Here is a 15,520-nt window from a genome sequence, read left to right on the forward strand (position 1 = left end):
AGGGGAGAGAGAGAGGGAGACATCGATGTGAAGGGGAAACATGCATTGGTTGCCTCCCACATGCCCCCCGGACCCGGACTGGGGATGGAACCACTTACCCAGGTGCCCGCCCTTGATGGGGAATCCAACTTCGGTTCCTGGGCAGCTGCTCTAACCATTGATCCGCAGGGGCCAGGGTGCAGTATATTTTGGATGCGCTCAGTACCTTACTGGGAATTTAACATATCTTTGTTTTTGTTTTGTGTTTTTTTTTTTTAAATTAAATCTTTATTGTTCAGATTATTACAGTTGTTCCTCTTTTTTTTCCCCCCATAACTCTCCTCCACCCAGTTCCCACCCCACCCTCTGCCCTTAACCCCTCCCACTGTCCTCATCCATAGGTGTACGATTTTTTCCAGTCTCTTCCTGCACCCCCACACCCCTTTCCCCCCAAGAATTGTCAGTCCACTCCCTTTCTATGCCCCTGATTCTATTATAATCACCAGTTTACTCTGTTCAACAGATTTTTTATTCACTTGGTTTTTAGATTCACTTGTTGATAGATGCGTATTTGTTGTTCATAATTTGTATCTTTACCTTTTTTTTTCTTCCTCTTCTTAAGGGACACCTTTCAGCATTTCATATAATACTGGTTTGGTGGTGATGAACTCCTTTAGCTTTTCCTTATCTGTGAAGCTCTTTATCTGACCTTCATTTCTGAATGATAGCTTTGCTGGATAAAGTAATCTTGGTTGTAGGTTCTTGGCATTCATCACTTTGAATATTTCTTGCCACTCCCTTCTGGCCTGCATAGTTTCTGTTGAGAAATCAGCTGACAGTCGTATGGGTACTCCCTTGTAGGTAACTGAGTTTCTTTCTCTTGCTGCTTTTAAGATTCTCTCTTTGTCTTTTGCTCTTGGCATTTTAATGATGATGTGTCTTGGTGTGGTCCTCTTTGGATTCCTTTTGTTTGGGGTTCTCTGGCTTCCTGGACTTGTAAGTCTATTTCTTTCACCAGGTAGGGGAAGTTTTCTGTCATTATTTCTTCAAATATGTTTTCAATATCTTTCCCTCTCTCTTCTTCTGGCACCCCTATAATTCGGATGTTGGTACGCTTGAAGTTGTCCCAGAGGCTCCTTACACTATCTTCATATTTTGGGATTCTTTTTTCTTTTTGCTCTCCCGGTTGGGTATTTTTTTGTTTCTTCGTATTTCAAATCTTTGACTTGATTCTTGGGATCCTCTTGTCTGCTGTTGGATCTCTGTATATTATTCTTTATTTCAGTCAGTGTATGCTTAATTTCTAGTTGGTCTTTTTTCATATCCTCCAGGGTCTCACTAAATTTATCGGCGGTTTCCATAAAATTCTTGAAAAACCTTATAAGTGTGGTTTTGAACTCTATATCCAGTAGTTTGCTTTCCTCCATTTCTGTCATTTGTGACCTGTTTCTTTGTCTCCACATTTTTTATGCTTCCATGTGTTGGTAGAGTGGCTTTGTGTGCTAGGTGTCCTATAGGGCCCAGTGGCTCAGCCTCCCCAATTACCTGAGGTGGACACTCTTGGTGCACCCCTTTGTGGGCTTTGTGCACAGTCTTGTTGTAGTTAAGCCTTGATTGTTGTAGGTATCACTGGGAGGAATTGACCTCCAGGCCAATTGGCTGTGAGAATCAGCTCTATCTATGGTGGGAGAACTTCTGTGCTGGAGACACCCTTATGGGGCAAGGCTTGCTTCAGTGGGGCTTTGGTGCTCACTGATTCTGCCCCCTGAGTGTGTCCCTTATGGATCTGAGGAGTTGTAATATGGATGGTCCCACTCTGACCACTGGGTACACTGGCTCTTGGATCTAAGGAGGTGCTAATATAGCCTCTGCCTGAGACTGCCCAGCTGGAGCTATGAAGAGATCTGCAGATTCCCCTTTCTTTTTTGGGGTTTGGAGGTGCCCATATGAGGCCCAGCTGTGAAGCAATGCAAGCTGCTGTGGGACCTTGGGCCTTCTCTTGGAAGTTCTGGGTCTGTCTGGCCCGGCTGCAGTTTGTTAGGTAATTTTCAGATTGCAAAGGGCCAGGGCATTCATATGCAAAAGCCTCTGCCCCAGCCTGGGTGGGGCAGGGTCTCGGAATCAACAGGGTGGAGCAAGCAGCTATGGCTGATCCTCAGCCCTGCCCTAAGGGGTCCGAGTCTCAGTGTCCTGGTAATCGCTGCAAGCACCTCTGAGGGAAAGCCGCCCTCAAGTTCCGAGTTCTGCCTGCTGCCAGACAGTCCAGTTTCTCCCTGTATGAGTCTGGGTCCCCAGAGACTTCCCGGAACCAGAGTTCAGAGCAGTTGGGGGCTTGTGACTCCCTCCTGATTCAAAAAGACAGCCGAGTCCTCAGATGCCAGCCCCTTTCCACGCGCCCACCCGAGCCTCCGTACCTCTGCACTTTACTTCTGCAGCTCCTCTGGGTCTCAGTGTGCTTTTCTCTTTCCTTCTAGTTGTAGAATTTCCACTCAGCCAGCCTTCCTGTAGTTCTGGATGATGTCCCTTTTGTCTTTTCGTTGTATTTTTGAAGTTGTTGTGGGAGGCAGCAATTTCCAGTGTTTACCTATGCCGCCCTCTTGGTTTCTCTCTTTGTTTCTTTTCAAAATGTATTTTTATTGATTTCAGAGAGGAAAGAAGAGGGAGGGAAAGAGGAACATCCATGATAGAGAGAATCATGGGTCGGCTGCCTCCTGCACGCCCCCCACTGGGGATCGAGCCCACAACCTGGGCCTGTGCCCTTGACTGGGAATCGAACCGATACCTCCTGGTTCACAGGCTGATGCTCAACCACTGAGCCACGCCGGCCGGGCTGGGAAGGTAAACATATCTTCACATACTTGGAGGGAGAGTGTCGGCTTCCCATTTTCGACATGAGGACATGGCCGCGTGAAGTGGAGTAAGGCCTTGCACAAGCACAGAGTCCGTTAGCGGCGCTGGAACCCACGCTGAAGTCAGGTAGCTGCACAAACCCAGCTCGGCCTCGTCCTGCAGATCAGAGTGTGGTCAGCGCTCAGGGGTTCATCTGCAGGTCAGCTCAGCCCCATCCATCGCGGCTGGGTAGCCGGGGATGGGGCGGGGCAGTGGGGAAGGGATGAGGTGTGGGGAGAAATACTTGGGGAAGCCACGGCCCTCCCCTCTCTCAAGCGGGGAGCAGTGGAAAGGCCTGGAGAAAGCTCTTCCCCTTTGGGCAGGGACGTTGATGTAGCAACGACAGGACCGCCTGACCCACACATCCTGTGCCCGGTGCCAGCTGCAGGCTCCACCCTCCCACCTCCTGACTCCGGGGCTGCGCAGGCTGCGGGCTGGCCATGAGCCCCCGGCCCTCCACCCTCCTGGGCCTCGGTGAGTCCTGGATGGAGGGACCCCAACCCAGGGACCGAGGGGGTGGGAGCTGGGGGAGGCATCTACATCTCTGCTCAGCCTGACTCCAGCCCAGGAGACTCCTGGTCCCTCCTGGGGGCCTGGCCCCTCAGCGCTGGCCCTGACCTAAGTGTGACCATGGGAGGGTCAGTCCTAGAAGCAGGTGCCTGGGCGTGGGGACAGGTTCTGACTGAGGACCTGATTGGAAGAGGGGGTGGGGGTGTGTCTGGAAACTCAGAGCAGGAAGCAGGATTGTGCTCAGAGGGAATGCCGAGGAGGGAGCCTCGGATATTCTCAGTGCCCAGCCCGCTGCCTCCAGGAAGGCCCCCTGATTGCAGCCCAAGGAGGACCGGGTGCTGGGCGATGTTCTCACCAGACCTTCCCTTGCAGTGCTCTGCCTGGGCCAGACGATCCACATGCAGGGTGAGTCTGCCTTTTTCTATGGAGTTTTTCATACAAGGTTCATGTTCTGGCAAAATACTGATTTCCCTTAGAGTCCTCTCCAGGTGTATCTTCAGCTGGAAAGAGCCCCCAGCCTCTCTCTTTGTCTGGATCTGTCTGTTCTCACGCCCTCTGGCTAAGTTACCTTCAGAAACCAGCCTTCCTTTCACTTTCACAAACACCTTCTTCCTGCTGGACCTCGGCCTCCTCCCAGGCTGAGGCTCCTGTGCTGGGCTTGGCTCATTCCCACCTGACCCTCTGGTCCCAGCTCAGGGCCTCCCCCCTCTGCCTCTGATGAAAGGTGAGCTCTGCCCCCTTCACCCCGAGCCTCCCACACTCACCCTGAGCCTCCTACACTCACCTTGAGCCTCCCACACTCACCCTGAGTCTCCCACACTCACCCTGAGCCTCCCACACTCACCCTGAGCCTCCCACACTCGGCCCTGAGCCACCCACACTCACCCTGAGTCTCCCACACTCACCCTGAGCCTCCCACACTCACCCTGAGCCTCCCACACTCGGCCCTGAGCCACCCACACTCACCCTGAGCCTCCCACACTCACCCTGAGCCTCCCACACTCACCCTGAGCCTCCCACACTCGGCCCTGAGCCACCCACACTCACCCTGAGCCTCCCACACTCACCCTGAGCCTCCCACACTCACCCCTGAGCCTCCCACACTCAGCCCTGGGCGAGTATCACAGGGCATGGCTCTGGGTTTACCGCCCCCCTCCCCCCTCCCCCTGTGCTCCCTCTTCCCTTCCCCCAAGAAGGCAAGGATATTCGTGTGTTTCTCCTATTTGTGGAGCCAGTGGTACAAGGAGGCGTCTGTAAAGGGAGAGATGGGAGCTGAGCTGTGGCTGAAGGAAGGAGGGAATGAGTGCTGGGGCTCGGCCAGCTCTGCCTCCATCAGGGATTGAGTAACTGGGATGCCTTCTTCCTGTTTCAGGGCTAGAGCCCTCTCTCCCCCTGCCCAGCCCAGTTTAGACACTGGGGGTGTCAGGAGCCTCAGTCACAAGGAAATGGAAATGGGCTGAGAGGAAGGCAGGAAATGCAGAGGGAACCTGAGTGAGTGCTGCTCAGAGTACGTGCCCTGGAGTCTGGGGTCCTCACCACTGGGGTCCTATGAGCAGGTCTGGCTGGTGTCCACTCCCACCGCCACTAGACTTCCCATGGGGCCCTGCAGCCCCCATTGGTCCCCACATTCTCCCCCAGCTGCCTGCACACCCGGCCCAGAAAGAGGAGTGCAGTGGGCTAAGTGCAGTGACTTGGGGGGAGGGCTTTGAATTTGAGTCTCCTGGAATCACCAAGAAACAGACCCCGGGGCATTGTGGGATCAGGCTCTGTCCCTTAGAGCCCATTGCAGACGCTCCCGTTTGGCTGAGCCAAGCTGGGGACACTCAGAAACACCCTCTCAGACTCCTGCCCCCTCTCACCAGAGTGACCTGCTCATCCTCACCCTCTGCCTCCCTCCCAGCCTTGTCTGCCCCCCTGCAGAGTGGCCATGGGAGGGAGATGTGCCCGGGCCCCCAGGCTGCTCCGACACCTCCCATGTCCCCCGAGAAAAGGCCAGGATGTCACCACAACTCAAGTCCATGTGTCACGTGGGGCAGTTACTGGGGTGATGAGAATTCAGTTTCCTGGAGGGGGCAGATGGGTGGTCTCTGGGGTAAGGGATGCTGCACATGGTCTAGAATTGGGCTGTGGTGAGGGTTGCACAGCTCTGTGAGTTTGCTAAGAACCATTGAGCTGCAGGCTTAAGACACGGGGGTGTGAGGCTGGAGATTTCCTCATGATGGAGCCTGAGATCCTGCTCTGCTTCCTCCCAGGGCTCCTGCCCAAACCCTCCCTCAGGGCCAAGCCAGGCCCTGTGGTCCCCCGGGGGCGGCCTGTGACCTTCGTGTGCCGGGGCCCAGCTGGGGCTGAGCTATTCCGACTGGAGAAGGGTGAAAAACAATTACGCCCTGATCAGAAAAGTGTGTCTCAAGATGGTTCGCAGGAGACAGAGGCCAGATTCCACATCCCCGCGATGAGTGACGACACTGTAGGGAGTTACCGCTGCCTCTATGAACAAAAGTCTGGCTGGTCTGAGCGCAGTGAGCCCCTGCAGCTGCAGGTGACAGAGGAGGACTCCACTCCGCCCTCAGGTGGGTCCCAGGGCCCTGCACCCTGTCCCAGCCCCGTCTCTGTCCTCGGGCTCTCTGCCCTCCTGCTCACCCCCAACCCTGGGGCTCCCCTCCCTCTGCACACATGACCCTTGGCTTTCACCCCTGGCTCAGGGCCCTGGACTCTGGTCCCATCTGGACACCAGGGTGGCCTGGACCCTGAGCCCCGCATCATAGGGGACACAGAGCTGTCTGCTGGGCTGGGTGGGGCCTGAGCTTCCAGCCACCAGGTGGGGACAGAGCCCTTCAAGGGCCTGAGTCCTTCCCCTCAGGATGGTGGTGCCCTGCCCCTTCCCCTGGCTGGGTTCAGTGGACCCCAGGCAATGTGTCCCGTGGGGTCCATCCTCCATGGACAAGTGGCATAGTCCTGGCAGGGGCCAGGGCATGACCAGGGCGGGACGGTGGTAGAGGGGTTTGGGGGATGAAGCTGTCCTTCCGTGTGTGTGGTCAGCCCCTGAGACCTCCTGGACTCCGAGTCCATCATTGTCCCCCTCCCCATGTCCCGGGGCCTCAGGGGAGCTGCTCCCTGCTGATTCTGTGAAGCCAAGAGGCACTGGTATGGGGAGCTGAGAGGAGTGAACCCCCAGCAGAGTGGAGCAGGGCTCTCCAGTCCCCCCCACCCCCATAGCTCAGGGTGCCGTCTGGGACTGAGTGATGGACAGATGTGGCCTGTGGGTGGACGCTCAGGGTGGAAGGGGGCCATGTCAAGTGGGAGGAACCCAGGCAGACCCCTCAGAGCATCAGCCCTTCCCCTGCCCTGTTCACAGGAGGCCCCCGAGTTCTCAGCTCCACCCCCAGTTCCACTCCCAGCTCCACTCCCAGCTCCGCCCCCAGCTCCACCCCCGTCACAGACACAAAGCCCCTCTCAGCTGGTGAGTAGAGACCTCAGCTTGGAGGGGTTTTGGGGGGGCTCTGTGCTGGGGCTCAGGCTCCATCCTCCCAACTCTAATGGGGAGAATTAATTAGAATGAACAACAAAAATGCATATCCTATATAATAAAAGGCTAATATGCAAATCAACCAAACAGTGGAACAACTGGTCGCTATGATGGACACTGACCACCAGGGGGCAGACACTCAACACAGGAGCTGCCCCCTGGTGGTCAGTGCGCTCCCACAGGCTCATGAAGCCAGGCTCATGGCTGGTGAGCACAATGGTGGTGGCAGGACCCTCTCCCGCCTCTGTGGCAGTTGGACATCCCCCGAGGGATCTGGGACTGTGAGAGGGCACAGGCCTGGCTGAGGGACCACCCTCCACCCCAGTGCACAAATTTCATGCACTGGGCCTCTAGTATGTCTATATGTGCAAATATAAATATATAATTTACAAGGTAAAGTTTCAGATCTATAATTTATGTTAGTGTATATAGTTGATTATACATTAGATATTCGTGTGTGGGGGCCATGGTCCCCAGGCCTGGCCTGCGATCAGGGCCATCTTCCCCAGCTGCCTGCATCCACCCTGCCCCCGCCGCCACCCACCCCTGGTTCCCCATTCGGCATCAGGCGATCAGAGCCTGGAAAGGGACCGAGAGGTGGCCAGTGCTCCTCATAGGGACTGGTCAAGCGGTCGTTCTGGTCATTCCGCCCTTAGGGTCAATTTGCATATTGCCCTTTTATTATATAAGATATATAAATAATATGATTAATATAATGAGCACATTACAAATGAATACACAATACAGTATGATCAATTATACCATGTATTACTACAATCAGTATATGCAAATGTGAACATAAATACGCACCCTATGTGATATAATAACCCGTATAATTCATATATACCTTATATAGTATAAGTTCTTTTAAATTTATATTTTTAAATATTGATGTAGTTCAAGTTGTACATTTATAAGTGAAATCACATAATTTTAAAGATATGTTTACACCCACTATACTTAGGTTATAATTACATAATTTTGTTACAAATATATAAATAGGTTACGTTACACATAGCACACACATGACACACATAAGTTTAAATTGTGCTAAATGTCTTAAAGGGAAGGACAGGCAGCCGCGTGCAGAACAGGGGGCGGGGCCTGGGTCCTGGGCTGTCACAGGTGTTGGGGAGGGAGGATCCGGGAGGGGACGCTTCCTGCTTTCTTAAGGGAAGTTGAGGACATGAGGAGGCATGTCCTCCTGGTTCCAGAAGAAGAAACAGGGAGACTCGCACCCTGTGCGTGGACGAGCCCTTGGACCTCAGTCTGACCGCCTGTGAAATAGGCGGCGCTGTGCGCATGCGCAGAGCAGGTCACCGGCAAAGGCGCGATGGACGCACAGCGCATGCGCCAAGCCCGGACCCGGGCTGGTGCTCCATCCACTCGCCCGCGCACTGCAGGGCTCCAGGCAGCAGGAGGAGCTCGGGGCTCGGCCTCCTCGCCCTTCCACGCCTAGCAGAGGCTGGAGTGAGAAAGCAAGAAGAATCAGGGATGGGGGTTCCTACCCTGGGGGTGGGGCCCAGAAGGAGGTCGGCACTTCCTGTTCTTAGTGGGTCTGATGTACCTGCATCCAGTGCGCGCACCGTTCGCCAGGTGTGGCCACTGAGCCCTGGGAATGTGGCTAGTGCAGCTGAGGGTCTAAAAAATGTATTTTTATTGAGTTCAGAGAGGAGGAAAGAGGGAGAGAGAGAGAAACATCCATGATGAGAGAGCATCATTGATCAGTGGCCTCCTGCACGCCCCCTGCTGGGGACCGAGCCTGCAACCCAGGCATGTGCCCTGATCGGGATTTGAACCTGTGACCTCCGGGTTCATAGGGCGACAACCACTGAGCCACGCAGGCCGGGCTGAGAATCTGGCTTTTATTTCAATGAAATGTCAGTGGATACAGTGACGCGTGGTTACCAATTTGGACAGGACAGACGTAGGGCATTTCCATCCTCACAGAAAGTCCTGCAGGCAGAGCAGTCCTGGGGGGAGCAGGTGAGGGTCCCCGAGCAGGGAGACCGCCCTGGGGGCACCTGGACACTCCGAGCCTCCTCTGTCCAGCTCGGGCCTTGGACGCATGTCCGCCTGGCTCCTCGCTCCCAGGAGACACACAGGCCCGTGCACAGGATGGTAGCAATCGCGGTGAGCAATGGGGACCGAGGACCTGGGCCCGGAGCCTGCCTCGGGGGGAAGGGAAGAGAATGGGCATGGGCGCTGCTCACACCTCAGCTCTGGGAACGTCCTGTGGACAGAGGGCGTCCGCGCTCGGGACCCTGGTTTAGTGAAATGGGGATGATGGTTCCGTGCCACAGGGCTTCTAGGCATGTGGGAGATTCGATACATAAGCGTGAACACGACAGGCACCAGCCTATGCGTGGTATGCAGTTGGTGCTCAAACGTGCATCCTGCGCACACTTTGGTTCCACCTTCCCTGCTCTCCCAGGCCTGTCGAGCAAATACGTTTATATCCTTGTTGGGACCTCCGTGGCCTTTCTCCTCTGCCTCCTCCTGCTGGTCCTCCTCTTAGTCCGTCGCCAGCGTCAGAGAAAACACAGTAAGTCTCAGAGCCAGGGTGGGGCGACCTGGGAAGGCTGTTTGGGGTGCTGGGGAGATGGCCTCCCTCCTAATCCATACCCCGATTGTCCTCAGAGTCCCTTCACAGCAAAGGCGAGGAGCAGAGGCCCCAGGAGAGGTGAGGACCCCCAGAATGACCCACAGTCCCCCTGCCAGTTCTCTGCCTCCAGGCCCTCCCTCCCCTCTGCCCCATGCTCACTTGTTCTTTCTCCTCAGGCTCAACCCAGCAGCTGACATCACAGAGGGCACCCCAGGTAAGGGACAAGGAGAGGGAACCCCTTGGGGAAAGGGAACCGGGCATTGAGTGCCATTGAGGATGTAATGGGGAGGGGGCAATAGTGTTCGATGTTCTAGCCCAGTGGTTCTCAACCTTCCTCATGCCGTGACCCTTTAATACAGTTCCCCATGTTGTGGGGACCCCCAACCATAAAATTATTTTTGTTGCTACTTCATCACTGTAATTTTGCTATTGTTATGAGTCATAATGTAAATATCTGACATGCAGGATGTTTTTTCATTATTACAAAGTAAACATAATGAAAGCGTAGTGATGAACCACAAAAACAATATGTGATTATATGTGTGTTTTCCGATGGTCTTAGGCGACCCCTGTGAAAGGGTCGTTTGACCCCCAAAGGGGTCACGACCCACAGGTTGAGAACCGCTGTTCTAGCTGGAGGTTGAAACCGAAACCCGTGAGGTTTCAGGCAAATTTGCTGCAAAGGTTCACCTTAAAGAACTGACCACTGTTCTCCCCCCACCCCCAGACGAGGCCGCAGTCTGTGAACCTCCTGAGAAAAACAGGGAGACGCAGAGCCCAGTAAGTCCTTGGATTAGTCACCTATTTCTGTGTAGCCACGTATACCAACTTCGTTTTTTTAATCCTCACCTGGGGATATTCCTTTCATTGATTTTTCAGAGAGAGGGGAGGGGAAAGAGGGAGGGGGAGAAAGAGAGAGAGAGAAACATCGATGTGACAGAGACACATCGACTGGTTATCTCCCACACGTGCCTCAACCAGGGCCGGGATTGAACCTGTGACCCTTCGGTCTGCAGCCAATGCTCTAACCACTGAGAGACACCAGCCGGGGCCAAACTGCCCCCGCTTTAACAGTGTCACACAAGTATCTCAGTGTCTTGGGTCGGAATTTGGAAGCAGATTGAATCTGCTGGGTGGTTCTGGCTCGAGCACTCTCACCAGGCTGCTGTCATGATGATGGGCTGCATTCATCCGAAGGCTTGACTGGGGCTGCAGTTCCATGTGCAAGATGGCACTCTCCTAGGCGGAGGGCGGGAGGCCTCAGTTCCTCCACACTCGGGCTTCTCCGTGGCAGCCGCCTCCCCCAGAGGGCGGGGCCCCAGGGACGGAAGGCAGGAGCCCAATGTGTCTTGAGGCCTCTCCATGGAGGTGGCATGCCCTCCCTTCTGTCATAGTCTAAAGGGTGTCCCAAAATTCACACAAGAAGTAATTTAGATAGAAAACACAGGTTTATAAATAAAAATTGTAAATGTTTTATTGATTCATAAAGTATATAGTATAGGGTTATGTATGGAATAGCCCATCGGGTAAATGGCCTCCACGGCTTTGCTGGCACATTACACAAAGCTGTGGTCTTCATTGGTCTTCATTGTCCCTGCTCCTGGGCCATCATTGGTACTTGGTAATGCTTATCAAATTGAAGGGATTGAAATCAAAGGGCAACAGATATTAGAATCTGATTCAATAAACCAAGTAAAATTAGGCTTTTATTTTTATTGTTGTTGTTGTTAATGCTCACACAAAATTCAAATCTTGCGTGAATTTTGGGACACCCTTTACCTGTTGCACAGACCAACCCTGATGCTATGGGGACGGGAACTCCACAATGGGGATTCGGGAGGTGGGATCACAGGGGCCATGTGGAAGCCGGCCGCCCTAGTCTGTCCTTCCCACAGCCCCCTCTCCTCTGCCCCGGCCACACTAACCAGCCCTGGCTCTCTCCCTCAGAGCCCTGATGCGGGAGACGCCCAGGAGGTGACATACGCCCAGCTGGACCCGCGGGCCCTCACCCTCAGGGCAGCGCAAGCTGTGTCCCCACAGCCCACGGAGCCCACCGCTGACAGCAGCACATACGCAGAGCTCCCCAGACGCTGACTCGGCACCCCCTGGCCTCTGCACCCACAGACACAAGTCACCTTTCTTTTTTTTTTTAATTTAAATTCTTTATTGTTTAAAGTATTACATAAGTCTCTTTTTCCCTCCCCCGTTGACCTCTTCCTGGTCGCCACCACCCACAACACAAGTCACTCTTGCAAAGGCCTGAAGCACCATGAAGAGGACTTCCCTGTGCAATCACCCCATTCTTCACAGCCATCTATTCATTCTCCTGGAGGCGAGAGCTGGAGTCGGGGGGCCCCTACTCAACACCTAGGAGGTTCATTCACCAGGGCCGCCCCCTACAATCCACCAGCTGCTTGGAGCACCCATGTAACACTTGTTTCCAGAGACCCAGCTACAACTGCCCAGCAGTATCTAACAACCCAGCTACAGTTGTCCAACAATTTCCAGAGACCCAGCCACAGTTGTCCAGCAGTTTCTAACAACCCAGCTACAGTTGTCCAACAATTTCCAGAGACCCAGCCACAGTTGTCCAGCAGTTTCTAACAACCCAGCTACAGTTGTCCAACAATTTCCAGAGACCCAGCCACAGTTGTCCAGCAGTTTCTAACAACCCAGCTACAGTTGTCCAGCAGTTTCCAGAGACCCAGCCACAGTTGTCCAGCAGTTTCTAACAACCCAGCTACAGTTGTCCAACAATTTCCAGAGACCCAGCCACAGTTGTCCAGCAGTTTCTAACAACCCAGCTACAGTTGTCCAACAATTTCCAGAGACCCAGCCACAGTTGTCCAGCAGTTTCTAACAACCCAGCTACAGTTGTCCAACAATTTCCAGAGACCCAGCCACAGTTGTCCAGCAGTTTCTAACAACCCAGCTACAGTTGTCCAACAATTTCCAGAGACCCAGCCACAGTTGTCCAGCAGTTTCTAACAACCCAGCTACAGTTGTCCAGCAGTTTCCAGAGACCCAGCCACAGTTGTCCAGCAGTTTCTAACAACCCAGCTACAGTTGTCCAACAATTTCCAGAGACCCAGCCACAGTTGTCCAGCAGTTTCTAACAACCCAGCTACAGTTGTCCAACAATTTCCAGAGACCCAGCCACAGTTGTCCAGCAGTTTCTAACAACCCAGCTACAGTTGTCCAACAATTTCCAGAGACCCAGCCACAGTTGTCCAGCAGTTTTCAGACACCCAGCTACAGTTGTCCAGCAGTTTCTAACAACCCAGCTACAGTTGTCCAACAATTTCCAGAGACCCAGCCACAGTTGTCCAGCAGTTTTCAGACACCCAGCTACAACTGCCCAGCAGTTTCTAACAACTCAGCTACAGTTGTCCAGCAGTTTCCAGAGACCCAACCATGGTTGCCCAGCAGTTTTCAGAGACCCAGCTACAACTGCCCAGCAGTATCTAACAACTCAGCTACAGTTGTCCAGCAGTTTCCAGAGACCCAGCTACAGTTGGTGGGCTGTTTCTGGAGACCCAGCTACAGTCCTACAGTCACCCAGCTCATTCCAGGCATGTCCTGTGAATCCCCACCTTCCCCCCAGAGACTGTTGGAACCATCTTCTTAGCCGACTCTAAAGACTTTCCACATATTGACCTGGAACTTGGGCCATATTTATGCAGCGAATCTCTGATGCCTCATTGTCTCTGAATCCTGCTTCACCTTGTACATCAATAAATGTTTTCACACAACCAACTACAGCAGCCCTGCATGAGGAGCTGGGGTACAGAGGTACCTGGTCCCCAGTCTCTGCCTCCACAGATGCTCAATACTTAGTAAGGGGAAAAGACAGGGAAAAAAAGGGGCATTGATGATTTCTGATCTGAGTGAGGTTCTTAGTCATGAGTGAGCAGACATCTAGGGGCCGCTTGGCTGCGTGAGGGTGCAGAGCGTACACCCTCACCCACACCCACACCCACACCACATGCACACACATGCTCGTGAAGGCACAAATGCACACGTACACACTCATGCACACATTGGTACAGACGCATATACATGCCTACGCCCACATCGTGGACACACGTGTGGACTGGGCACAGGTTTGGCGAGGCCGTGGTGGCACGGGAGAGTCCCTAGGGCTGTTAGTCCCCTCTGAGGGACATGGCGCGTTCCCACTTCCCATGCCCACCCCAGGCTCATCCCCACTGGACACCATGCATTCTCCAAACGAATTGGACCTACCCAGCTCTCCAGCTGTGTCCTTGGTCCGACCTTCCTACCCTCCCCTAGCTCATGCCCTCAAGACTGGGAGTGGGTGCTGTTTTTCCCAGTACGTTTGCATGGACTCCTCCCCTAAAGTGAGAGTATTAGCTTCCTGTTGCTGCTGTAACCAATCACCACACACTTCCTGGCTTCAAACAAGACAGTGTATTATCTTACAGGTCAGGACGCCAGAAGCCTGAAGTCTGTTTCATTGGCTAAGATCAAGGCGCTGGCAGGGCTGCCCTCCCTCAGGGGGGTGGGGGTGGGGGGAGGGCAGTAAAGGAGAATCCATCTCATTACCTTGGGCAGCGTCGTCGAGGGGTCGCCTGCCCTCCTTGGCTTGCGGCCCCTTCCTCCATCGTCAGGGAGCGCGGCAGCTTCTTCAAATCCCGCTCTCTGACCGGGGACGTCTCCTTCCCTCAGTCTCTGACCCTCCTGCCTCCCTCTGAGCAGGGCCCTTGGGATGACATGGGTCCACCTGGACCCCTGGATCATCTTCCGATCCCCAGATACCAGATAGTTCCAGGGAATAGGACGTGGGCATCGCTGGGGGCTCTTATTCTGTCCTCAGCACCGTTCTGTCCGTGGGCTTTCTCTGGGCCCCTGGTGGGCTCTCCCCTTCGCTGCTGGATACTGACGTCCTGGATGACCTTGGACGCCACACCCTGAAGGTGGCCCTGGCTCCCAGCCTGACTGCACGGAGCAGAGCCTGCTGTGCCTCCTTGTATTGGCCAGGTGTCAGGGTCTGTAAACCTGACGCTTTCACATCCGTCCCACAGGAGTCCGTCGGGCACAGCTTGTCCTCAACGACCCTGTAGATGCCTGAGCCCCCTGGCATTGGCCTCCTGCCCCCCTCACGGCTGCCCCAAGCCCTGAGCAAGAGTCCTCTTCCTGCCCTAGTCGGTGTGGCTCAATGGATAGAGCATCAGCCTGCAAACCAAAGGGTCCCGGTTTCGAGTGAGGTCAAGGGCAGGTACCTCGGTTGCAGGCTCCTCCCCGGCCTGGGCCCTGGTCGGGGCTCTAGCGGGAGGCAACCAATCAATGTGTTTCTCCCACATCGATGTTTCTATCTTTCTTTCTCTCTCTCACTCTCTCTAAAAATCAATGGGAAAATATCCTCGGGTGAGGATTAAAAATATATATAGGAATCCTCTTGCTGGGGCCACCCTTCAGATAAAACCAGCCATCCTGAGCCCACACCCCGCCACCCCTTTTGTGGGGCTTTCACACTCTGGGCCCTGACCCCCCTGCCCTATTATCACCCCCGGACCAGGGGCCAGGCAGCTCACACCATCCCCTCCACCCAGGGGCCCACTGCAAGCATCAAAGCAGCCATTGCTAAGCTGCTCACCCTGTCGCCCCAATTCCTCCCAGTGGGAACCTTGCCTGGGATCCCCCCACCCCCACCCCTCTGCTCTGACCAGCCTGGGGCTTCCTGGGTGCCCCTCCCCCAGGCACTCTGAGTGACAGCCTGTCTCCAGTGGCCGGCATCTCCTTGCCTGTGGGCCGTGCTGCCCCTCACACTTCCTGTTGTTGGCCGCAGGATTTAGGCCACGCCTCCTGGGAGCTGATGACCCTCACCTGTTGACACCGGTGGGAAATTGCCTTCCATCCAGGTGAGTCCTCACACCTCGGGGCCTGTTGGCGGTGAAGGTCACACGCCCCTGATCACACACATTCTGACAGCTGGTCTTTGCCCAGGGCAGGGGCGTGGCCCTGTGGTGGCTGTTGCCCCAGAGGCACCC

General features: G+C 54.5%; 1 protein-coding gene across 2 annotated transcripts; it reads left to right on the top strand.

Annotated features, from left to right (window-relative positions):
* The first annotated feature begins 2,730 nt into the window (after positions 1–2,730).
* On the top strand, positions 2,731–13,265 carry LAIR1 (leukocyte associated immunoglobulin like receptor 1). Of its 2 annotated transcripts, XM_059665751.1 has the most exons (9): positions 2,731–3,028; positions 3,192–3,342; positions 3,751–3,783; positions 5,631–5,948; positions 9,339–9,449; positions 9,545–9,587; positions 9,686–9,723; positions 10,237–10,289; positions 11,457–13,265. In XM_059665751.1, exons 2-9 carry the CDS (start codon positions 3,309–3,311, stop codon positions 11,601–11,603), a joined length of 777 nt encoding a protein of 258 aa, XP_059521734.1. In that variant the 5' UTR covers positions 2,731–3,028; positions 3,192–3,308; the 3' UTR covers positions 11,604–13,265. The 2 variants fall into 2 exon arrangements, with proteins under 2 accessions (XP_059521734.1, XP_059521733.1); XM_059665750.1 differs by lacking the exons at positions 2,731–3,028; positions 3,192–3,342; positions 3,751–3,783; positions 5,631–5,948 and having other exon boundaries at positions 8,408–9,449.
* Positions 13,266–15,520: the final 2,255 nt, after the last annotated feature.

The sequence above is a fragment of the Myotis daubentonii genome, chromosome 15 (genome assembly GCF_963259705.1).
Source record: "Myotis daubentonii chromosome 15, mMyoDau2.1, whole genome shotgun sequence".
In the NCBI taxonomy this organism is placed as follows: Eukaryota; Metazoa; Chordata; class Mammalia; order Chiroptera; family Vespertilionidae; genus Myotis; species Myotis daubentonii.